The sequence below is a fragment of the Erinaceus europaeus genome, chromosome 13 (assembly GCF_950295315.1).
Source record: "Erinaceus europaeus chromosome 13, mEriEur2.1, whole genome shotgun sequence".
NCBI classification, from domain to species: Eukaryota; Metazoa; Chordata; class Mammalia; order Eulipotyphla; family Erinaceidae; genus Erinaceus; species Erinaceus europaeus.
Window position 1 is genome coordinate 50,081,289 of NC_080174.1, and position 25,162 is coordinate 50,106,450.

Genomic DNA, 25,162 nt, shown 5'->3' on the forward strand with positions numbered 1-25,162 from the left:
TAGATTCTTACAAGTGCTAATCTGGGATAAAGTTAAAGCAGGTGATCAGAAGACATGCCAAAGCCTTAAACTCCCATCAATAACAATAAAAATGATAGAATGAAAATAACTGAATTAACTTTCCAAATTAAAAACTTGAAATGAACAACAGCAACAAAAAGTACACCAAAGGAAGGAAATCATGCAGAAGGATATAATAAAGGTAAGAGATGTAATTAGTGATACTGGCATAAAGATTGCATCCCTGGAAAAACATAACAAGACGTATGAAACCTCTAGCTAACCGAATCACAAGAACAAGGGAGAAAGTCCACCTCAACCCTGAGCGGTGACTAGGGAGAGTGGATAACATACTTACGCACACAGAAAGGGGTCTTGCCCGACCAGAGATGATCCTGCTGGCAGATGCGCACTGACATGCCGATCAGGCGGAAGCCAGCGTTGCACTGGTACACCACGCTGCCTCGGTAGTTGTAGTTCTCCCCGTTGATGTGCCCATTGACGATGGGCTCAGGAGTCCCGCAGTGTCCAGCTTTGGTGGGGGAATGGAGAAAGTGAGAAAACTGAAGAGGAGCTATAGAAAATGAGGTGGGGCTTGGCTAGGGAGTGGGGGGGAAAGGACCAATGCCCTATGACCCAGAGGGTTTCCCACCTCTGCCTGAGAAAGGTCATTCTAGCAGTGGCTTCAAGATTCCTAGACAGGACTGACTCGGGAAGGTGACTTACCAAGGCAGCGGACTTCAGAGCCACTCCAGAGACCATTGGACATGCACTCCCGCACCCTGGAGCCCACCAGTGTGTATCCGGAATTGCAGGAGAAGATGGCTGTGGCCCCGTAAACAGACAGTGTGCCAATTCGGTGCCCACTGGGTGGGATGGGAAGCTCACCACAGGAGATGACTAAAAAGATCATAAGAAGCTCAGTAAGCCAGCCCCCAAGAGAGAAGGGACTTGCGCAAGTGTTACTATCATTAGCAAGAATCACGACAGAAAATAAGATGTGTTCAACCACATTCAACTAGGACTCACCACTGAAATATGGGTTGTGATGCTAACTGGTCTGGTATTACATGGAGCAGTGGCTCTCAACTGGGGGTGCCACAGAAACACTGGAGGAACTTTTGGAATGTCCAGGCTACACTGTTGTCCCACAACTCACAATGTCTAGAGATATGAGCCATGTGCATCTTTTAGAACTTTTCAGATGTGCACCCTGGTTAGGAGCCACCCCATTCGATGGACAGTGATTCAGTTCCACAAATATAATTACCAGTAGCCTTTTAAAATTCTACTTAATTTTTATTGCCACCAGGGTTATCGCTGGGGCTTGGTGCCAGCACCATGAATCCATTACTCCTGGAAGACTTTTTTTTTTTTTTCCTTTTCCCATTTCTATTTTATATGACAGGACACAGAGAAATCGAGAGGGAAAGGGAAGACAGAAAGTAAGATAGACAACCTGCAGATCTGCTTTACCACTTGTGAAGCTTCCCTTGTACAGGCAGGGAGCTCAAATCCAGGTCTTTGCACATGGTAATGTATATACTCAACTGGGTGTGCCACCTTGGCTTCCACCAATAGCCTTTTATTGACTGGACATCTTACAGATAACATAAGTGGGATTAACAAATGTTTTTTAAAGTTGCTCTTCATTAAGTGAATTATCATAAAGGTCTCCATTCTTTTGGCTTCATGTTGAGTAGGCTGAGGAGGAGGAGAAAAGGCTTTGCTATGTCAGGGGTGGCAGAGACAGGAGAGGTGGAGGACATAGAAGTGGGGGCAGGAGAGCCAGACACACTCACTAGAACTTTACAAAAACACACTGGAGTTTCTTTTTTTATTATTTATTATTATTTATTTATTCCCTTTTGTTGCCCTTGTTGTTTTATTGTTGTGGTTATTATTGTTGTTGATGTCATCATTGTTGGATAGGACAGAGACAAATGGAGAGAGGAGGGGAAGACAGAGAGGAGAAGAGAAAGACAGACACCTGCAGACCTGCTTCACCGCCTGTGAAACAACTCCCCTGCAGGTGGGGAGCCGGGGGCTCAAACCGGGATCCTTAGGCTGGTCCTTGTGCTTTGCGCCACTTCTGCTTAACCTGCTGTGCTACAGCCCGACTCCCTGGAGTTTCTTTTTTTTAATCTTTTAAAAAATATTTATTTCTTTTATTCTGGGTAGAGACAGAGAGAAATTGAGAGGGTAGGGGGAAATAGAAAGGGAGAGAGAGAGAGAGAGATCTGTAGCACTGCTTCACCACTTGTCAAGTCTGTCCCATGGGTGGGGAACGGGGGGCTTGAACCTGGATCCTTGGGCGCTATACTGTGTGTGCTCATCAACAAGGTGTGGCACCACTTGGTCCCTCACACCGGAATTTCTGCCCGACATTTTTGCTCTCTTACCTCCCTAAAAAATATTTCCACGCCACCAGCACTCCTTCCACCAACTGCTTTCGTTTCAGTGTTCCTATCATAGGAAGGTCTGTGTCATTAAAAAAAAAAAGTCTAACACAGTCTGGAGTGATTCTGCCAGAATGTCTCATGTTGATTTGTTTTCTGGCACTTCTGCTTCTATGTCTTCTTCCTCATCATGTGGCATGATTGAGATGCACTCTGCTCTATTACATGGCCTTATATTAATTTCTCTGGTGTTGTGTCTATGCCATTGGACTGAAATGGGACCACAGTTTAAAGGGTCAACTGTATTATAAACGTGTCTCTGTTGCAGAGGAGATTGTAGTGAGCCACTCAGACATGACTTTAGGACTTCTTTTTTTCTTAATATTTTTTATATTTTATTTATTTATTCACCCTTTTGTTGCCCTTGTTTTTATTGTTGTAATTATTATCGTTGTTATTGATGTCGTCGTTGTAGATAGGACAGAGAGACATGGAGGAGGGGAAGACAGAGAGGAGGAAAGAAAGACACCGGCTGACCTGCTTCACCACCTGTGAAGCGACTCCCCTGCAGGTGGGGAGCTGGGGGCTCTCCCCGGGATCCTGAAGCTGGCCCTTCTGACCGCCTGACTCCCAAGGACTTCTTTCCCCACAGTGGCAAGCCCTCTTTAGATCGCTGTGATTGAAGAGCCCTTCCTCTCACCTAAGATATTGTTCTCTTCCTGGAGTAGGTTGTACCCAATGTTCGATCAGTGTGGATGTATAAGGACATATAAAATGTGACCAGACTTCCCTGGACAGACAACCCCACCAATGTGCCTTGGAGTTCCGCTTCCCCAGAGCCCTTCCTCACTAGGGAAAGAGAGAGGCAGGCTGGGAGTATGGATCGACTTGCCAATGCCCACGTTCAGCAGAGAAGCAATTATAGAAGCCAGAATTTCAAACTTCTCCATCCCACAATGATCTTGGGTCCATACTCCCAGAGGGTTAAAGAACAGGAAAGCTGGGGAGAGTCGGGCAGTAGCGCAGCGGGTTAAGCGCACGTGGCGCAAAGCACAAGGACCAGCATAAGGATCCCGGTTTGAGCTCCCGGTTCCCCACCTGTAGGGGAGTCACTTCACAGGCGGTGAAGCAGGTCTGCAGGTGTCTATCTTTCTCTTTTCCTCTCTGCCCTCCTCTCTCCATTTCTCTCTTTCCTGTCCAACAACAACAGCAATAACAAAAATAATAACTAAAACAACAATAAAAAGACAACAAGGGCAACAAAAGGGAAAATAAATAAAATTTAAAAAAAGAATAGGAAAGCTATCGGGAGGGGATGGGATAAGGAAGTCTGGTGCTGGGAATTGTGTGGAGTTGTACCCCTCTTATCCTATGGTTTTGTCAATGTTTCCTTTTTATAAATAAAAAAATTTTTAAAAATGCTCCAACTTGGTAACCATTCTGAAAGACTGTTCCAGTTTCAGAGCTCCCTCAGCTGTAGCCAACTGAGGCCTTCACTAATGTTGTAGCATTCTTCCTCTTCTAATTCCCACTTTCATTCCTCTTCCATCCCTTTCGTTATGCAGATAATGATCCCAAGAGCATTCCCTCACACTACTCTGTCTCAGAGTTCCTTCCTAGCAATCCTGACTTTGAAACCATCCTTTAGAGCTAGAGATAAGCAATTCACAATGGGAAAGGCAGAGGCACATATGCTGAGGTGGTTTGTCTCTTGTACAATATCCCTTCCTTCAATATAGAAACTCTTCTATCCAAGTACTAACCAGGCCCGACCCCGCTTTGCTTACGAGATCAGACGAGATCAGGCATGTTCAGGGTGGTATGGCCGTAGACACAAACTCTCAATACAGGTCTTCTCACTGCTTTTAAAGTTGTCTGCCTATCCAGTAGATAATAAGCTCCTTGTGGGCAGAAGTCACACAACCTTTTACCTTCGTATCTTTAACAGTGAGTGGCATGAATGTTGAACAAATGAATTACTGAATGCCCACATGGACAAAGGGAACTTTGTGATTGGATGAGAAGATAATAGAAATATATATTTTTAATTTTTTAATATTTATTATTTATTTATCTTCCCTTTAGTTGCCCTTGTTTTTTGTTGTTGTTGTAGTTATTATTATTGATGTCATCATTGTTTGGACAGAGAGAAATGGAGAGAGGAGGGGAAGGCAGAGAGGGGGAGAGAAAGACAGACACCTGCAGACCTGCTTCACCACTTGTGAAGTGACTCCCCTGCAGGTGGGGAGCTGGGGGCTCGAACTGGGATTCTTACGCCGGTCCTTGCCCTTTGTGCCATGTGCGCTTAACCTGCTGCGCTACCGCCTGACTCCCAATAGAAATATTTTCTAAGATTTATTTATTTATTATGAGAGGGGAGGGAGGGAGGGAGAGAGAGACAGAGAGACAGAGAGAGACACACACAGAGAGAGAGAGGGATCAGAGTATTACTCATCTCTGGCAGAATGTGGTGTTGGGTATTGAATCTGTGTTCTCTAGGGGTCACAGGCATACCAGTTGGTATACTATGAACAGGTTGAGTTATTTCCCTGGCCCCAAAAGTTAAGTTTCTTACAGAAAAAGGCATCTCCTCAGATCCCAATTCTAGGTGATGGTGTTAAAAGAGGTATACTGTAACCCCCAGTGACTTTCTTCTCTCCCTCCCATGTATGAGGTAGTTCAGATAGGAGGCAGTGTGCCAAATGTGCCTCCCCATCCCTCCCCTCCCCTCCCCTCCCATGCTCACTTTGGCAGGTAGGCATAGAGTCCCCAAGGCTCCATTTGCCATTGGCTTGACAGCGGATGACCCTCTGGCCAGTATAGTAGTAGCCAGGATCGCACATGAGCATCAGCTGGGCCTGGAACTGGTACTGTGTCTCAAAGATGAGCCTCCATCGGCCGTGTTCTACACTGATGCTGCTGATATCAGGGCAGGTCACAGCTGGAGAGATGAGAAGCAGGGAGAAGGATTCATTATTAGTCATGGACGATACTGGCAGGAGTTCAGGTATAGGGACAGGGAGACTGCAGTACAGTCAGGATGAATCCAAAAATCTTCACGCCCCAAGCATGTTTGGTGAGTGATTAAAGAGGGGTGAGTAGGGATTGTAGTAGATTGAGGTGGGCAAATCTAGCCCTCCTTCAGAAAAAAGTGGGGGTTGCTACTTAGTTAACAGTGATTGTTGGGTGTGAGGCTGCGAGTCCTACTTGGTCAGCTCTTCATTTTTCCAAGAGAAGCTGGAAATAAGGATTTTTATGTAAACTTATCTGATTTTAAAATCTTGGGAAGAATAAAACAGATGACTGGCTAAAGTAGTTATAGGAGCTATATCCCATAGAATACTACTCTGCAGTCATTACAAAGTGTATGAAACTGGAGGTGATTATACTTAGAGAAATAAGAGATGAAAGACAACTACCAGATGGTTTCACTTATATGTGGAATCTAGAGAACTGATACACATAACTTGCACACACACACACACACACACACACGGAGAGAGAGAGAGAGAGAGAGAGAGAGGGAGAGAGAGGGGGAAGCAAACTTTTTCTAAGACTTGTGAGAATGATGCTGGTGGTTATCTTTGGGAGCTGGAAGGGTGGGGACACAGAACTTTGGTGGGTGTGGTGTGGAGCTATACACTGTAATCTTACAATATTATAACAAACTATTAATCACAAATATAAAATAAAAAATGTTGGAAAGCAAGTTTATTTTTTTAATAAAGCACAGCATAGACCCAGACAAATCAAAGTGATTGGATCTGGACTACTAGGCAGTTTGTGACACTGGCCTTAAAATTAAAATGTACTTATTTTAGAGTTTTGTGATCAGAGGACTATTGGGCAGTACGCCAGCTTCCCCCTGCTTATCCCTGCGGTCTATTTACATAACCAGTTACCTAGGAACCGCCCTGCCTGCAGGGCATTGGTTTAATCCCCACTGCTTCACGATGTCTTTTTGCTCCGCCCCCTCTCGTAGTCTCCCTGATTTCCACCAGTCTCTTTTCACTCCACCCTCTCTAGGTCACATCCTGTTTCCACCCTACTTGGCGAGTATATATACAGCTGCTCTTCTGGTTGAATACACTTGGGATTGCCTTCTGGCTCCGAGAGTCCCAGAGTCTCCTGCGATGCACTAGTTCCTGATCCCTCTCCCATGCAGCAGCCTAGGTTGGCTCCAGTTGAATTCTCTCCAATCCAGAGAGCATTTGCTCAGGAAGAAGCACCCTCAGGCTATCCTGGCAGAGGACATTCATGAAAACTTTTTGATAGCTATACTGTCTATGTAGGATGGACACCAGACCATTCTTAAGTTCCATGACGGTTTGTGGTCTTCTGATGCTTAGAGGGTGACTTTTTTAAAGTTTTTAAAATTTTATTTATTTATTGGATAGAGACAGCCAGAAATTGAGAGAGAAGGGGATGACAGAGGGAGAGAGACAGAGAGACATCTGCAGCACTGCATCATCATTTGTGAAGCTTTCCTTCTGCAGGTGGGTACCAGGGGCTTGAACCTGGGTCCTTGAGCACAGTCGTTTGTGTGCTCAACCAGGTGCGCCACCACCCGGCCCCCTAGAGGGTGATTTTTACAGGAAAGTGATGTTCACAGATAATACCACCCGTCCATCTCTATTCTTTGGTTCCCAACCTCTATGTACACTTTTTCCCCCCTCAATACTGTTCCCAGCTCACTCCTTGCAGAAATCTTCTCAGCCCCTCCTCACACCTGCACCCTCTGCCCCAGGACTCACGGACACATGGTGGGGGGACGTTGTGGTTGCTCCATAGGCCTGTCTCCAGACACTCTGCTGAGGCTTCGGCACCTGCCTGCAGGTGGTAGCCCTCGCTGCAGCTGTACACAGCTTTGGTCCCCACAGTATACTCTTTACCAAATACCATTCCATTCTTGGGGGCCTCTGGAAGCCCACAGGAAAGAGCTACCAAAGGAAAAAAAGAGTCACGACATGCTTACTTCAGGTATTCCGTAAATATTGTTTTATTTGGCCTCTCCCAGAGGCCATAATAAATTTATAGTAGAGACCAATGAAGGGGAGAGATTCTCATAACAAAAAAGGAAAACAGGAAGATTGTTAGCAGTGGCAATGTTTAAAAAAAACCCTGAGAAGATGAAATACAGATAGAAGCATGTGGATGGATTAAGTGGAGCTGAGACGTTTAGTTCAAAAGATATGGGATGGAACCTTAGGGTGATACCAATTCTGCCAAATTTCTTTCCACAGAACACATGTAGAGCCATTCACTATCTATTCCCCAAACATCTATTCTCCTAAAAAGGTAGAGAGGGTTTTGTTTTCCACTTAAGGAAGGAAACATTATTGAGAGAATAAGGCTCTCTAAGATTGGTTCTCTAGAGTGAAACTCTTAATTTTAGAGATTCTCAATCTAAAGACTTCTCCTTCAGTCTGCTTGCTTCTGCTACATACTCGACTTCTTGCTCATGAGAGAGACCTAGGGAGCAAAGATGTTTGTATATAATAACAACATCTACTACATGGAAAAGTCAACTTAGTTTTTACATCAAAATATGAGCAATGGTAATTCCTTCTCAGGGAAATTAAAACAATATGAATCAATAAGGACCACTAGGCATATGAAGAAAAACATTAGCATTAAAAATACAAAATTAAGATTAAACAAGAAAAGTTTTCTAGGTGGCAGAAAGCTAACTCAGGAAATAAAAGACCCATAATCTTTTCACTTAAGATTAGTAATACCTTGAGAACTTTAAGATGACATTATATTCTATGAGAATAGTGTGCTTGGAAAAAGAACAACTGAAAAAAGAACAAGAATGAGTTCTTTTAAATGAAAAATATGATGTCCCAATTTTTTTTTTTTTTTTTTTGCCTCCAGGGTTACTGCTGGGACTCGGTGCCTGCACTATGAATCCACTGCTCCTGGAGGCCATTTTTTCCTGCTTTGTTGACCTTGTTGTTACCCTTGTTGTTGTCATTACTGTTGTTGTTGTCATTGCTGTCCTTGTTGTTGTTGGATAGGACAGAGAGAAATCGAGAGAGGAGGCGAGATAGAGAGGGGGAGAGAAAGATAGACACCTGAAGACCTGCTTCACAACCCGTGAAGTGACCCCCCTGCAGGTGGGGAGCTGGGGGCTTGAACTGGGCTCCTTCCGTCAGTCCTAGTGCTTTGCACCATGTGCGCTTAATCCACTGTGCCCAACCCCCTCCAAATAAATATTAAACTGAAGGGCTAGAGACTGAAAGTAAAAGAAATTTCTCAGAACACAAGTTCAGAAAGACAGAGAAGAAATGAAAACACAGGTTACAACCTAGCAGGCCCAACATTCAACTGGCCAGAGTTCCAGAAAAAAGAAAGAGCAGAGAAAGTGGAGGGGATGATCACAGATGAATACTTTCCAGAACTGAAGAGAGATAAAAGTCTTCAGATCCAAAGGGACTCAAAGGAAATCATTCTCAGATATATCATCATAGAATCCCAGAAGTTCAAAGACACACAGATGTTCCTACAAGTTCCCAGAGAGAGGAAATATATATCATCCTTGTTAAGGAGTAAGAATCAGATTTCTCATTAACAACAATCACTGTTGTGAGATAATGGAGCAATGCCTTTAATCTTCTAAGGGAAATGATTTGTAACCTAAAATATTACCTAGCCAATCTATCAAGCAGGAGACATGTTCAGAATCCAGGGTTACTCTTTTATAAGGAGTAGGTTCAACACTGTGTTTACTGCCAACGTATATTACTTAGGTAAAAGTAGCTTAATGTAGTCTTTGAACTAGATGACGGCTCAGATTTCCCTCACTTAGAGCCAGAAAAACAGAGGGAAGACACATCTGGCTAATGATGATGCTTGATGCTACCAGAATTTCTAGAGTTAAGAAGAACCTGGGCTAGGGTTCCATTATGATATGAAAAAGAAAGGGTTGTCCAGGGATAGGAACTGGGAATGAGATGGAAGAAGGGCCCAAAGACTAGATATCAGATCAAAACAGAAAGACTTGGGAAAAACAGAAGGAATGAGGAAGTAAGGGGCCATTTAAATACTTTTTAAAAATTGCCTTCAAGGTGGCACAGGGGCTTGGCACCTACATGACAAATCCACAGCTTCCAGCAGCCATTCTCTCCTCTCCTCTCCCCTCAAGACAGAGAAATTAAGGCAGGTGGAGTGGGGAACATGCTACTTTACCTAACTGCTCATAAAACTTCTCTTCTGTAGGTGGGGACCAGAGGTTTGAACCCAAGTCAGTACTTGCCCCACCTCTTAATGTATAAACAGCAAGAGTAAGTTTCTTTGGTAGTGCTAGGTTAAACAAGTTGTCATATCTGGTCAACTCTCTGCTCTACTTCCTTGAAACCTTTGGGAAGAAATATTTAGATCTGTACTGACACTGTGTATAGAGAGTCAGTCCATGGATAGCAAGGAAGGGACTGGGTACTAGCCACTTCTCACTGGTCTAGCCTGGACCCTCCACTGTACAGAGCTAAGAAAATAGGAGTCAAGTTCCCCACCTGAGAGACAAAAGGTTTGTCTCAAGATCTCCAGGCCAGAAAAGTACCCTTTCCCCATATCCTGAGATGAGAGTGACATTTCCTATGGGTATGAGAGGAGACGCTAGAACCACAAAGTATCTGAAATTTGTGATGGAATGAGATCTCTGAAGGAGAGATATATACTGAGAGTATGGGTCAGAGGAAGGAGAGAAAAAACACAAGGAAGCACAGAATCTCTAGTGATACATGTTTGTTGGTAGAAAAGTAAGTTTCAAAGCTGCAACACAGGGTGCTGGGTGGTTGTACACCCAATTGTGTGCACATACTGCCGTGCACAAGGACTCTGGTTCCAGTCCCTGCTCCCCACGTGCAGAGGGGAAGCTTCATGAGTGGTGAAGCAGGTCTGCAGGTGTCTCTCAGTTTTTCTTCTTATCTCTCTATCCCCTCTCAATTCCTCTCTGCCCTATCAAATAAAACAGAAAGAAAAAAATGTCACCAGGAGTGAATTTGTAGTGCCCACACTGAGCCCCCACAATAACCCTGGTGACAATAAATAAATAAATAAATAAGAATTTTAAGCTGAAACATGAAATCGGAAGTATGCCAGACCTGTTCTGGGCCTGGGGTATGTGAGAAACAGGGGCTTAACACCTCCCTCTTGACGGGATATAAGCAGACATGTTCTCAGGACAGTCATGGTCCTAGTGAAAGGAGGAAGTACAAAGGCTTCTGAGTAATGATTAAGAGTATGTATACTTGTTGGTCATGGAACCAGGATTCCAGAGAACTCAGAATGACCAAGAGGGAGGGCATCAGAGGGAACAGACCTGGGTAGGAATGGGAGGAGAAGCAGAGTACGAGGATGGGTGGACAAAATCCTACAGGAGCTGACTTTTGGGAAGTGACAAAGGACAACAGAGATGAGAGGCAGGATGGCTTTCAACTGGAGCTCCAGATAGAAGACTTGACTGTGTGGATACAGTCAGAGACACAGAGACTGGCACCAAATGTCATTTGCCATTTGTGGACAATCAGCTCTCAGCGACCTTTCCTCAGAGCATCAGATAGAATACTAATGGCATGCTGCTTCTGTTCTCAAGCTCAGGCACTGACAGAAGGTTGTGAGAGTCAGAGATGACAACAGATGTCATTAAAACGTGCATCACCGCACTTGGAAACCAAGAACAAGAACAACAAACATCTATGTGGCTTTCTTGGTTTGTCTCTACATAACCACAAACATCTTATGTGGCTTTCTTGGTTTGTCTCTATTATTGGCCAAGTTCGTTCTCTCTTTTTTTCTTTTTTAATACAGTAGACAATGCTGAGAATTACTGACTAAAAGAGTTTAAGTGAAGACAAAGTTTTGAGAAGGCAAAACGCATCATAAACTACAAACTTTCCATAGGCTAGGTTAAGAATCATCAATCTAACACCTGTAAATTTATTTCAAGGAGTAAATATGGATATTCATAATGCTATGTAAATACTGAAAATAGTGAAAAAGTTACTTACATAACAGATGCTAATAAAATATGAATAGCTTTGTATACTCATGATCATTTTTGTAAACATGTTTTATGACACCAACGACTACATGAAAATGTTAATAGTGCAGATGCCAGCTGATGGGATTATAGGTCAGTTTAAAATTCTTTGTTTTGCATTATCCATAGCTCCCCACACCCCTGCCAGATTCTTGATCTGAATGTACATTATTTCAAGGAGAAAATCCTACAGATTATCAAAGGCGATGCCTGCAGATGGTCTGGTACATTTGATCACTGACAGCTGAATATGGTAACGGTAATGGTCTCTGTTCTACCATCACGCTGTGCCTCTCTTCTCCACTGCCCCCCACCTCACTGGACATGGAAAACCTCAACTGGTTTACATGTCTGATGCTGTCTCTCTAGCCTCTGCTTTTGCAAATAGTCTTCTTGTTGCCTGCAATGTGTTCTTCTCAATACCTGACCCCGTCCCCATTTGTTCTTCCTCTGAGTTCAAGAATCTCCTCTTCTGGGAGCCTCCTCAGCTGTCCAGGAGGAGGCAGGTTCCATTCTTAGCCTTGGGTTTCCAAACATACTGTCTATACTTCTGATTCAGTCCTTCCTTTCTCTGCCATTTTGTACTTAGGAGGCTACATACCCACCTCTGTCATTGTTCTGAATACACAGAGGCTGTTTTAAGCACATGCATGCTGCATATGCTTAATATTATAAACCATCACTATATGCTAAGAATGAATATACACTAATGTATGAGTTTATGTCAAGAATGAAGAAACCCTTATTTAGAAGTGATTTGTCCTGGGATACACCCAAGATATGAGCAGGATCTGAACCATCTGACACCCCCATTCCACCTGTTTCTCACCTTGACAGAGCGGAATGGCCTCGCTCCATAGGTAGTAGCCCTGGAGGTGCCGGGTACAAATGGCCATGCTGTGCCCCACCAAGCGATAGCCAGCGTTGCAGCCAAAGTGGACGGAGCCTCCAGGCTGGGTGCTGGTCTGGCCCAGAAGGAAGCCATGGAGTGGGGCTCTGGGAAGGCTGCAGTAGGGAGCTGAACGACAAGATGAGGCTCAGTGGACACACATAGGAAGAAGGACAAGGTTTTTCTTTAAAAAATTTTTTTTTACTATATTTATTTATTTATTGGATAGAGAGCCAGAAATCAAGAGGGAAAGAGGGGATAGGGAGGGAGAGAGACAGAGAGACACTGCAGCACTGCTTTACCACTTGTGAAACTTTACTCCTGCAGGTGGGGACCAGGACTCGAACCTGGGTCCCTGCGCATTGTAACATGTGAGCTCAACCAGGTGTGCCACCACCCGGCCCCAACAGACAAGGTTTTTCATGTACATCCCACTCACCCATCTCTCCCCATTCAACAGATATAGGGATATAGATGGTTTAGCATGTACCCAGTGCTACTCTTTTTTGTTTTTAATTCCCATCAAGGTCATCACTGGAGCTCAGTGCCTGCAAAGCACATGCAGTGCTCCCAGCAATCATTTTTCCCCCATTCTTTTTATTTGATAAAATACAGAGAAATTTAGAGGGTGGAGGAGATAGGGAGAGAAAGAGAGACACCTGCAGCACTGCTTCACCAGTTGTGAAGCTTATCTCTCCACCCACCCCCACAGGTGGGGACCTAGGGTTTGAACCCTGGTCCTTGATCATGGTAACATGTAACATGTAACATGGTAACATGCACTCAATTGGGAAGGCCACCACCCAGTCCCTTACACCAGGGGCTATTCTAAGTGCTGAAAATACAATCAAAGAAAACAGATAGAAATCCCTGCCTTAGTGAATAGACACCCAGAACTCCTGCCAGGCAGCCTCAGGGGATATTCTGCAAAGCTGGGAGAGGGGGTTGGACAGGGCAATACACAGAACATGCTCCTTTGTTTGCTCCAGAGCTCCCAACTGGGTCTCCAAGGCAGGCCTGGGATAAGGCAGGATTAGGGTACCAGGCCTTTATTGTTCCTCTCGATGGGGAGTTTCTCTGACCTCTTATTTGGGGGATCACATCCCTCTGATGGTGAAATTGATGTTTTAAATCCCCGCCTTCCAAACCAGATGTGCTTCCTTGCTCCCACCCTGTCATCTGTGCCTGTGTGTACTGCATTTATGCGTCTAGTTCAGTCAAGAACAAGAACCTCAGTTATAAAATATTCTTAGTTTCAGTGAGAGAGGCACATGCGGATGACACAACCCTACTGTACTTTAATTAAGTACCAATCGTTTCACCATGCAATTAATTCACTTGTGTGCGAAGTATAATTACAACAGACTCATTACCCGCCAACACGTGGGTGAGTCGTTATAAACATCAGGGAGAAGGGCAACCCCTTAATGTGCTTCAGCTCCTAGTTTAGCAGCCAGCTTAGTGAAATGGTACTAACTTGTGTTTCAGCTTGTTGTGGGCAGCTGCCAGGGACTCAGACTGAATCTCTCTGATTTATTTACTGAGTGATGCTGCTGATGTGCTGTTGAGACAAGTCTAGGAAGACTGACAAGAATATGGAGCACGATAAACATTATGTAGCCATCAGAACTGTCGTTGACAACTGAGTAGTATCTTTAGGTCTCTTTCTCATTGGGAGGAATCTAAGACTTGAACAGGTTAAGTGACTTGTGTAATTATTCAGCTAGTTAGTGGCAGCTGATCACTGATGGCGGCGGGCACCGCTCTTGTGTACTTGGCGAAAAGGAATTTAGGATCACCTCAATTCAACTTAATGGCAGGAGAAATGGGCTTTGGGACTGTGTTGATCTTTCTCCTCCCCTCAGCTTCCTTTGGTTGGCTCTTTCCTGAAGCCTTACCACATACGAGTTAAGATTATTCAGGGCAAAGGAGATAGCAAAATAGTTATGTAAAAAGACTGTCGGGCAGTAGCACAGCGGGTTAAGTGCACATGGTGCAAAGCACAAGGAACAGCTAAGGATCCTGGTTCGAGCCCCCAGCTCCCCACCTGCAGGGGAGTCACTTCACGAGCGGTGAAGCAGGTCTGCAAGTGTCTTTCTCTCTCCCTCTCTGTGTTCCCCTCCTCTCTCCATTTCTCTCTGTCCTGTCCAAGAACAATGACATCAACAACAACAATAATAACCACAACAACAATAAAAAAGGCAATAAAATGGGGAAAAATAGCCTCCAGGAGGAGGCAAAAAAAAAAAAAAAAGACTGTCATGCCTGAGGCTCCAGAGTCCCAGGTTCAATCCCGTGCACTACATTAGCCAGAGATTAGCAGTGCTCCGGTAAGAAAAAGAAAACAAACAAACAAAAAACATTAACAGGTCCAAGCAGGGGCCAGGTGGTGGTGCACCTGGTTGAGGGCACATATAGTGTGCAAGGACTGGGGTTCAAGATCTGGATCCCCAGTCGCAGGGAAGAAGCTATATGAGCGATGAAGCAGTGCTGCAGGTCTCCCTCTCCTTCTCCCTTTCCATTTTTCTCTTCCTTTCCCTCTATCCACTCAAAAATAAATACATAAATAAATAAAAACATTTTTGAAAAAGACTATTCAAAATGTCTGTTACATTCAGGCTGCACTTGGCAGCAAGTGGCCCATGAGAAACGATGGACTGAGACCAATTCTAAATCAGTCAAGCTATACTTTGAATTTCTTCCTAGCCAATAGCTTTTAAAAATTAATCCAAACCAAATGCAGGCAAGGGATGGATTGCAGAACAGGTGCACTGTAGAACTCCCCACAGTCTGAAGAAATTCATGTCTGTCTCCAAGCTGGCAGAGCCAACTAACTCCCCTTTAAAAGGGACATCAGGCAGTTTATCAAGTTTTCTTTCCCATGAGAGAACATAATTCTCATGATGGGAATACAGATACATTTGATTTTCTTGATCTCATCCCATTTCTAGGGATATATATATATATATATATATATATATATATATATATATGGAAATATTGACAAGACCATAGGATAAGAGGGTATAATTCCACACAATTACTAACACCAGAACTCTGTATCCAATCCTCTCCCTTGAAAGCTTTCCTATTCTTTATCCTCTGGGAGTATGGACCCAGGGTCATTATGGAGTGCAGAAAGTGGGAAGTCTGGATTCTGTAATTACTTCTCCTTTGAACATGGGCATTGGCAGGTCAATCCATACTCCCAGCCTGTGTCTCTCTTTCCCTAGTGGGGCAGGGATCTGGGGAGGCAGGGCTCCAGGACACATTGGTGGGGTCATCAGCCCAGGAGGTCAGGTTAGCATCATGGTAGCATCTGCAACTTGGTGGCTATCTAGATCCTGTTAGATTCTTATTTCCTCTCCTGGAAGTATTCTTTCCTTAATATGTATACTTCTTTATCTTCTGTTTGGATAATAAATTCTCCTTCCTTGGTCTATTTTTTAATAGAAGAAGTTTAAAAAAATATTTATTTATTTCCTTTTGTTGCCCTTGTTTTATTGTTGTAGTTATTATTGATGTTATAATTGTTGGATAGGACAGAGAAAAGTGGAAATGGGAGGGGAAGACAGAGAGGGAGAGAGAAAGAGAGACACCTGCAGACCTGCTTCACTGCCTGTGAAGTAACTCCCCTGCAGGTGGGGAGCTGAGGGCTCGAACCAGGATCCTTAGGCTGGCTCTTGCGCTTTGCGCCACCTGCGCTTAACCCGCTGCACTACTGCCTGACTCCCCTTTGGTCTATTTTTATGGTCCTTACAGATTGAGGCCTCAATCATTATCTGACTGGCTTGGTTTTTGCTCTGAGTCTGCCTATGAGACTTGACTTGCAGTCCAGAAAAAAAGTTCTTCACTTCAAATGTAACCCATCCTTTGTTGTCTATCTGACATTTGTCACTGGAGACTCATGTCTTAGGGTTTTTCAGTTGTAAAGAATGCTTATTAATATTTCAACAGTATTAGAAATTATCAGATTGTATATAATCAGCTTATTCAGTGACACAGGCTAGAAGTATAAGCAGAAGAGAGGGAAAGGATAAAAAATGGAGAAAGGGGCAGAAAGGGGAGGCAGGGAAATGTCAAGGACAGTGTATGCAGCTGTGAGTGAGGAGAATAACATAAAGGAGGGGGTCAGACTGTCCAGTTGCTTGAAAGAGTTCTTCCACTGATGAAGGTCCATGACTCTGGATGTTTTTTGCTTTAAATTTTTTTTAAATATATTTTTTTAGTTTTTATTTATTTATATATTTATTCCCTTTTGTTGCCCTTTTTGTTTTATTGTTATAGTTATTGATGTCATTGTTGTTGGATAGGACAGAGAGAAATGGAGACAGAGAGGGGGAGAGAAAGACAGACACCTACAGACCTGCTTCACCGCCTGTGAAGCAACTCCCCTGCAGGTGGGGAGCTGGGGGCTCGAACCGGGATCCTTATGCCTGTCCTTGAGCTTTGCCCCACATGCGCTTAACCCACTGCACTACTGCCCGACTCCCGACTTTGGATGTTTTAATGGAAAACTTAATGGCTCGGGGGTTGTGATCTTTTTCTCTGAGCTCTTATGTTTTACTCACCTGAGTAGCGAATCTTAAAGCCCTTCCGATTGTAAGCATGATCAGATGACCAGCGTAGGTACACTGAGTTGCTTGAGCTGGTGACAATTAGGGGAGCCGAGTAATTCCCACTGAGGGCTTTCAGCAGAGGACTCTGTCCTGAGGGACCTGAGGCAAGAGCACAAGGCATATAATTATTTATTATCACAGCCATCAGAGACATTAGACCTGATAACCCTTACTGTGACCCCCTTTTATTTTGCCCTCAAGACTCAGAATGGGGAGCCTAGGGAAGATGTACAGTGGCAGTGTATTAGATTTTCATTGCCAAGGTCCCAGAGATCTGAACTTATCCTGGCACTTATCAGTGCTCTGGTATTTCTCTATTGAAAATAAACTAATACTCAGAATGGTTGGGTAACTTGTTCAGAGCCAGTCCAATCATTTATACTTCCTTTTTTCTTTCTCTGTACCCACACACCCTATTCTAGGCATTCCTTGTTCCTGAGTCCTAAAGTCAAGCTCCAGGAAGTCTCTGCCAACACAAAGCAGTTGGCAGAAATGGTGAAAGCTATTTGCCATCTTGGGACTTGGCCAAAGTCAAACAGTTGACTACTGGAAAAGTTGGTTTTCAAAATGGAAACCCTTGCACTAATCTGGGAATCCAACCCAGGAACTCACATCTGCATAGTAGAAATAGATGAGTGATTGCCATATAAAAATATTTACTGAATGAAACCAGGAAGTAGTATAATATTAAAACAAAGCAAAACAAAACAAAACAAAGCACCCCAAAAGCTTTTCACATCTGAGGCGCCAAGGTTCCATATTATTTCCTGGCACTACAAGAGCTGAGCAGTGCTCTAGTTAATCCCTATCTATCTGTCTGTCTGTCTGTCTATCTATCTATCTATCTATCTATCTATCTCACCTATATTTACCAAAGCAATTGGAAAACATATTTCTCTGTCAATGTAGACCCCTAGTATTCCTTTTCGTGGATTTTCCAAAAAGGCATCCATATTTTTACCTATATTAAGTGGCATGAAGTGTATCCTAGGAATCTGGCTCAAAGGAGAGAGAATGTATAATCCAACACACTGAACTAATCATCCTGGAAAGAGCACTGAATAATGGTTCTAATGTGCTGCTGAGACAACTCTTGGAGTACTGGCAAGAACAATGAATAGAACAATAAGCAATGCACAACCATTAAAACTGTTGTGACATGGCCATGTCCAGCTGAGAAGTAATTACAGAAGCCAGACCTCCCGCCCTCTGCACCCCATAATGCTCCTGGGTCCATACTCTCTCTGGGATAAAAAAAAAGTCATGCGCCCCTGGGAATATACCTAAAATAGACCTACTAGCTTTTACCAAAATGGAGATGCCAAGTCTCATCTGCTATAGTCTCTTATCTTTAGATTCCTGAGGATTAAACAATTTGCTATGCTTTATATCTTAATGTTTTACCAGCCACCAGGTTCCAGATGCTACCATGATGCCACCCTGACTTTCCTGGGCAGATGACCTCATCAATGTGTCCTAGAACCCCACCTCCCCAGAGCCCTGTCCCACTAGGGAAAGATAGAAACAGGCTGGGAGTATGGATTGACCTGCCAATGCCCATATCCAGTGGAAAAGCAATTACAGAAGCCAGACCTTCCACCTTCTGCACCCCATGATCCTGGGTCCATGCTCCCAGAGGAATCAAGAATAGGAAAGCTTCCAATGGAGGTAATGGGATACAGAACTGTGTGGTGGGAATTGTATGGAATTGTACCCCGCTTATCCTACAGTCTTGTTGATCATTATTAAATCAATAAAAAATAGGGGGCACCAGGTGGTAGTGCAGCAAGTTAAGTGCACATGGCACAAAGCACAAGGACTAGCTTAAGGATCCTGGTTTAAGCCCCCAGCTCCCCACCTGCAGGGGGGTCACTTTACAAGTAGTGAAGCAGGTCTGTAGGTGTCTATCTTTCTCTCTCCCTCTCTGTCTTCCCATCCTCTGTCGATTTCTTTCTGTCTTATCCAACAACAATGACAGCAATGACAATAACAATAATAACAATGATAAACAACAAGGGCAACAAAAAAGGGAAAAATAGCCTCCAGGAGAAGTGGATTCGTAGTGCAGGCACTGAGCCCCAGCAATAACCCTGGAGACAAAAAAAAATAGGGAACCTTCCAATGGAGGGGATGGGATATGGAATTCTGGTGGTGAGAACTGTACCCCTCTTGACCTACAATTTTGTTGTTGTTGACGGTGGTGATGATAATTACCAGAGCACTGCTCAGTTATGGCTTATGGTGGTACAGGGGAACAAGGGATTGAACCTGGGACCTCAGAGCCTCATGCATGAGAGTCTCACTGCATAACATTGATCATTATTAAATCACTTAAAAAAAGGAAAAAAAAAAAAACTGTTGTGGCCAAGTAAGAAGGAAAGGGTCAAGAGACTAAGGAAAGTGACATACCACATAGGATAGATAGAACATATACTAGCTGACCATGATCCTCAGGAGACCCTGGTGGACACTCCAGCTTCTGTGGCAGTGAAGTATGCACTGGCAAGGAAGTGAGTACCAGCACCATCAACAACTGTCCTCTGTGGACTGAAACTAATGGGAGGAGATACTACCGAGGGTTCCTAGGATTGATGGGATGAGAACATCCTAGCACGCAGAGTGCTTCGCTGGAACACTCAACAGTTAGAAGACTGGCTGAACTTACTACTAAAAGAGATAAAAAGATGGGAACTGGCAGGGCCATAACTGCAAGTTCTAGGAGTGGCTCATAGAACAGGTGATCTCAAGGACAAGATAATGGGCAGTATAAAATAATATGTGACTATATGAACAAAATAGCTCATGAACAGATGACCAGAAAGGAGAGTGAGGAAAGCCACTGCTAATGAAAAGCTGCAATCCTGTGGCCAATTTGCAGACACAGGCAAGGTTTCATTCTTTACCCCAGAATACTTTAGCTGAAGGAGAGATTAGACACCCATGAAATAAAAGAACCTCACAAACAAAATCAAACAAAACAAAACAACACCAACAAAACAACCTTATAAAATGAGATTGGGTGACTGTATAGTTGTGATTTTTTTCCAGTCCTCCCCTCATAAGACCTAACATTACTCAAGTGATTAAATATTGGAAGAAAAGGGAATGTTCAGATATTCTGAAGATATTTGGGAAACAGAGGATAAACTGATGTTGCTGTGTAAGGACACAAAGTACTATCCTGGCTCCACCATTTGCATCATAGTGTCTGAGAATTTGGATTGGTAATAAATACATTCTTGGCTCTACCTCATAGTACAGACTTAACCAAGTACTAGTCTTAATCATAGCAGCATACTAAAGTCAATATCTTCATTATAGCATGCTAATTTTATCACTGGCTGCATAAAATTCAGTTATTGACCTGGTAATGCCTTACTTTACATATCCATGAGAGAGGAGGATCATATGCAATTTGTGTTTACAAGATAAGCAACAGTATACACCCATGGTTTTGCTCCAGAATTATGTAAATGCTGTAGTATGGACATGTCGACTACCATGATATCTTGTGAAAAATAGCATATTGATTCACTAAATGGATGACATAACTTCAATTGAATGAGATATGCAATTATTGTAGAAAATTTGTAAGCAGCATATATTCCGTAGGGTGAGAGAAAAATCCTACAAGACTCAGATGAAATTCTTAAGGTCCAGTAGTCTGGAGCACCTAAGACATTTCCTCCAAATTAAAGGTCAAGTTATTGCACTATTTCTAACCAAGCACTGTGAAAGAAGTACAAATGGATGCTTGGTATATTTCTCTGGGTTTTAGAGGAAGTATACTCTTCATTTGCAATGATGCATTTACTGGTTGACAACCAGGGTGCTAGCTCTGAGTGGGAGATAAATTGAGAAAGGGTTCTATAAGGTCCAGGTTATGATGCAAGCATCCCTGCTCTTGGGCTTTGCAATCTATTAGCATCCATGATATTGAGGTTTCTGTGGAGAGAAAGGCATTGTGTGGAGCCTCTGAAAAGAGGGAGGATGTAGCATAGATTCCTAGAATTCAGCAGCAAGTGTATGTCATTTGAAAGAGGAAACAAAATGTACTCTGACTTACCATCAAAGATCTCAAATTCATCATACTGCTTCTCACTGAGAAAGTACTCTACTGTGAGGGAGATATTATAATCAGGCTCCACTCTGACCAGCCAAGAACAGGTTTGGAACTGGGGGTAACTTCCTGGGTAGCTCTGACTCAGGATCACACCTGTGGAGTCTGTTAGAAGTTCATTCGTTGGGCAATGCACTTGAAGAAAGAGAAATAACAGGTAAGGGGATGGTGTTGGAACCAGGGTTACCATATTTGCTTTACCAGGTGCAAAAGATAGTCATTGGAAAACCATTATTTGAGCATTTCAAACAAAACTCCAATATATGTCATTGAACTGTTCCATCCCATAAAGGACCCAGATTCTGAGTCAACATGGCTTGCCAAGAATTAGGCTGAGTAATTGGCTGGAATTACTTCCTAGGTTAGATCAGGATTTGGAGTAAGTAGGGATGATGCACTCATAGAGACAATGGCAAACCATCCCTAAATCTGAGTCAATGTATTAAATAGGTTTGATCTGTATAAAGAGTATAAGACAAAGGCAAGCATATAGGACTTTCAATCAAACCCACCTGTCTTTATAGCCCATTTTTGGCATTTACAACCTGTGTAGTCTTGAAAAAAATCATTTTCTCTGTGAAATGGTTTATTCATCTCCAACACAGAATGATAACACATACCTTACAGGGATATATTATCATTTGAAATATTCCATAATTATATATATTGCATAATGTTACATACTATATTATATGTTCATCAATATTACATATTTTAATGGTACATAATATTATACAAAACAATATATGTAAAGCATGCAGAAGAAGTACTTAATAAATTACAGAGATAATAATTTCAGTAAGAACAGTCAGTGAAGTTTAGTCATGGCCTGATTAGTTCTAAGAAATCTAAAGAGAATTCAGTCTCCTAAGGAAGACAAGTCATAAACCAGAGATGAACACTGCCCTGGTTAAAAAAAAAAAAGAGTACTTTTGGTCGTTAATTGCAAGTATTCTAATTAGTGCAAATAGAGAAATTAATAGCTACTGCATACACATGTCTCTGTAACATATGTGTCAGTATAGTCTAGAATTTCACATGACTATTTTAGAATTTCTTCTGGAAATCTTTGTGAAACAATGGCTCTTTTTTTTTTTTTTAACTGGGAGAATTTCCTTCTCTTCCCCTTTCTTCTTCCTCTTCTTCTTTTAGAGGAAAAGGAAAATAGATGGCTTCTTGGAGGAAATCAGCCTGGCTTTTGGAACATTCCTAATTTTATTAGCCTGTAACCTACACAAGTCTCTGAAGTATGAGACTTAATTTTTCTCTCGGCCCTACTCATTATGCTACCAGGTCTTACATTACTTTTGCTACACCAGATTTCAGAAGTTAGTATATGCTGGTTTTTTTTTAAATATGTATTTATTTATTCCCTTTGGTTGCCCTTGTTGTTTTTATTGTTGTAGTTATTACTGTTGTCGTCGTTGTTGGATAGGGCAGAGAGAAATGGAAAGAGAGGGGGAAGACAGAGAGGGGGAGAGAAAGGCGACACCTGCAGACCTGCTTCACTGCCTGTGAAGCGACCCACCTGCCTGTGGGGAGGGGGCGGGCTCGAACCGGGATCCTTATGCTGGCCCTTGTGCTTTGTGCCACGTGTGCTTAACCCGCTGAACTACCGCCCAACTCCCTGCTCTGTTTTTTTTTAAATTTTTATTTATAAAAAGGAAACACTGACAAAAATCGTAAGATAAGGGAGGTACAATTCCATACAATGCTGTTTTTTATGCAGTACTGGAGACTGACCTCAGATTTTCACACATAAGCTCTACCAGATACACCTCCCCAGCCCATTTTACTTTTTTGTTTGTTTGTTTTAAAATACCTTATTATTGGGGGTCAGGCGGTAGCACAATGGATTAAGCGCACATGGCGCAAAGTGCGGTGACCGCAGGAAGGATCCCGGTTTGAGCCCCAGGCCCCCCACCTGCAGGGGAGTTGCTTCACAGGCGGTGAAGCAGGTCTGTCAGTGTCTGTCTTTCTCTCCCCCTCTCTGTCTTCCCCTCCTCTCTCCATTTCTCTCTGTCCTATCCAACAATGACATAAATAACAACGATAATAATAACCACAACAATGGGAAAACAACCAGAGTAACAAAGGGGAAAAAATGGCCTCCAGGAGTAGTGGATTTGTGGTGCAGGCACCGAGCCCCAGCAATAACCCTGGAGACAATAAACAAATAAATAAAAAACCTTATTATCATCATTATTATCTTTAATGTTAAGAGAGACACAGAGAGAAAGTTACAGAGTTACAGAGTGAGACCAGAGCACTGATCAGCTATCGTTTACGGTGGTGCTGGGGATTGAACCTGAGACCTCAGAGTCTTAGGCATGAGGTCTTTTGAATAATCATTACACTATCTGCCTAGCCCCCCCAATAAAAAACTGTTTTATGATCTATTCATATCTATCTACATACACACATATATGTATGCACACATATACACACATACATAGTGTGTGTAAGTGCAAGTATGCAAAGAAGTGCTACACCATCTGTGGAGTTATACTTGTTTTTTTTTTTTTTTTTTTTGCTATTTGCTCATGTGGGGCCAGGGACTGAACCCAGGGCCTCATATACCCAAGGCAGCTGATCTACAACCCAGATACCTCACTGCCTCTATGATTTTAAGTTTTGCTTCCTGCCAGTGATGACTGACACTTTTCTAGCAATGGCTTTAGGGAAGCAGATAAGAGATATTCAATACTAAGTTTATGGAGAACCACTAAATTTGATTTTTTTTTCCTTGCTTTCATTTAATTTTATTCAAACTAAATTATTTTATGATTTTGAAAAAATATTTTATTCAAACTATGATTGCTCAAGGTTTTATTTTTTTAAAGATTTTATTTATTTATTCATGAGAAAGATAGAGAGAGAGAAGGAACCAGACTTCACTCTGGTACATTTGCTGCCAGGGATCGAACTCAGGACCTCATGCTTGAGAATCCAATGCTTTAGTCACTGCGCCACCTCCTGGACCACAATCAAGGTTTTATGACTGGATTACTAGGTTAGAAGAGCTTTTGAATCCATGGAACTACTACCTTAAATAACACGATTGCAGGGGGGATGGGCAGCGCAGCAGGTTAAGTGCCCATAGTGAAAAGCATAAGGACTGGCGTAAGGATCGCGGTTCAAGGGGGTCACTTCACAGGCGGTGAAGCAGGTCTGCAGGTATCTTTCTCTCCCCCTCTCTGTCTTCCCCTCCTTTCTTGATTCCTCTCTGTCCTATTCAACAACAACAGCAATAATAACAATAACAACAAGGGAAACAAAAAATGGAAAAAATGGCCTTCAGAAGCAGTGGATTTGTAGTGCAGGTGCCACGCCCCAGCAATAACTCTGGAGGCAAACAAATAATAATAACAACAACAACATGATTGCATTAAATCAGTAGCCTGTAAGTAGACATTTACATAGTCCTGGAAGTATATGATGATTCAAAGAATCCACAAAGACATGGATAGATTTTAAGAAGTTCAATTTCCTCACATATGTATATGTTTCATAGTGTAGTCTAACTAATTTATCAAACAAACCTAAATGTCCCTGTCTTTTAAATAACAATTTAATTCAATTATAATTATTATTGCTGCCAGTATATTTGCATTGATTTTTTTGCTACCTTATTTTATGATTTCTGTTCCTATTTTTGCTTTCTCTTTGAATAGTCAAGCCTTCTTCTCCCCTATATTTTTTATTATGAATTTAGAACTTACACATACTATAGGTCTCCAGAACTTGAAAACACTAGTTTCTCAATGTACTTGGACAGTCTCTAGGGTTTCTAATTTCTTTCTTCCTCACTAATAGCAGTCTTCCTACTTTTGTTTTCTGGTGGATGGGGATGAGGCAAGGGTGTTACTGAATATTTTTGGAAAGAATATTAGAAGTGGTAGTGGCAGCAACAATATTCATTACCCCACGGAGTAGCTACTATATGCCAGACATAGTCATGAAGAACTTTACATTATTACCCCACTTACTTTCTCATCACCAATCCTAACATATATATATAAGTCCCATCATTGTCCTTGTTATTTTATTTTATTTTGCCTCCAGGGTTGTTTCTGGGGCTCGGTGCCTGCA

General features: G+C 42.6%; 1 protein-coding gene across 5 annotated transcripts in view; it reads right to left on the reverse strand.

Annotated features, from left to right (window-relative positions):
- Positions 1–25,162, reverse strand: part of CSMD2 (CUB and Sushi multiple domains 2) — an 814,611-nt gene that overhangs the window by 67,077 nt on the left and 722,372 nt on the right. For 4 of the 5 annotated variants that reach the window (XM_060205823.1, XM_060205822.1, XM_060205821.1 and 1 more), the window contains 7 exons: positions 21,017–21,205; positions 16,903–17,049; positions 12,272–12,460; positions 7,154–7,339; positions 5,146–5,340; positions 727–900; positions 359–532 (listed from right to left, as the gene is read on the reverse strand). In XM_060205823.1, coding sequence (XP_060061806.1) covers positions 359–532; positions 727–900; positions 5,146–5,340; positions 7,154–7,339; positions 12,272–12,460; positions 16,903–17,049; positions 21,017–21,205 — 1,254 coding nt within the window. The remainder of the gene's footprint in view (positions 1–358; positions 533–726; positions 901–5,145; positions 5,341–7,153; positions 7,340–12,271; positions 12,461–16,902; positions 17,050–21,016; positions 21,206–25,162) is intronic. The other variant, XM_060205824.1, reaches the window with a different exon arrangement.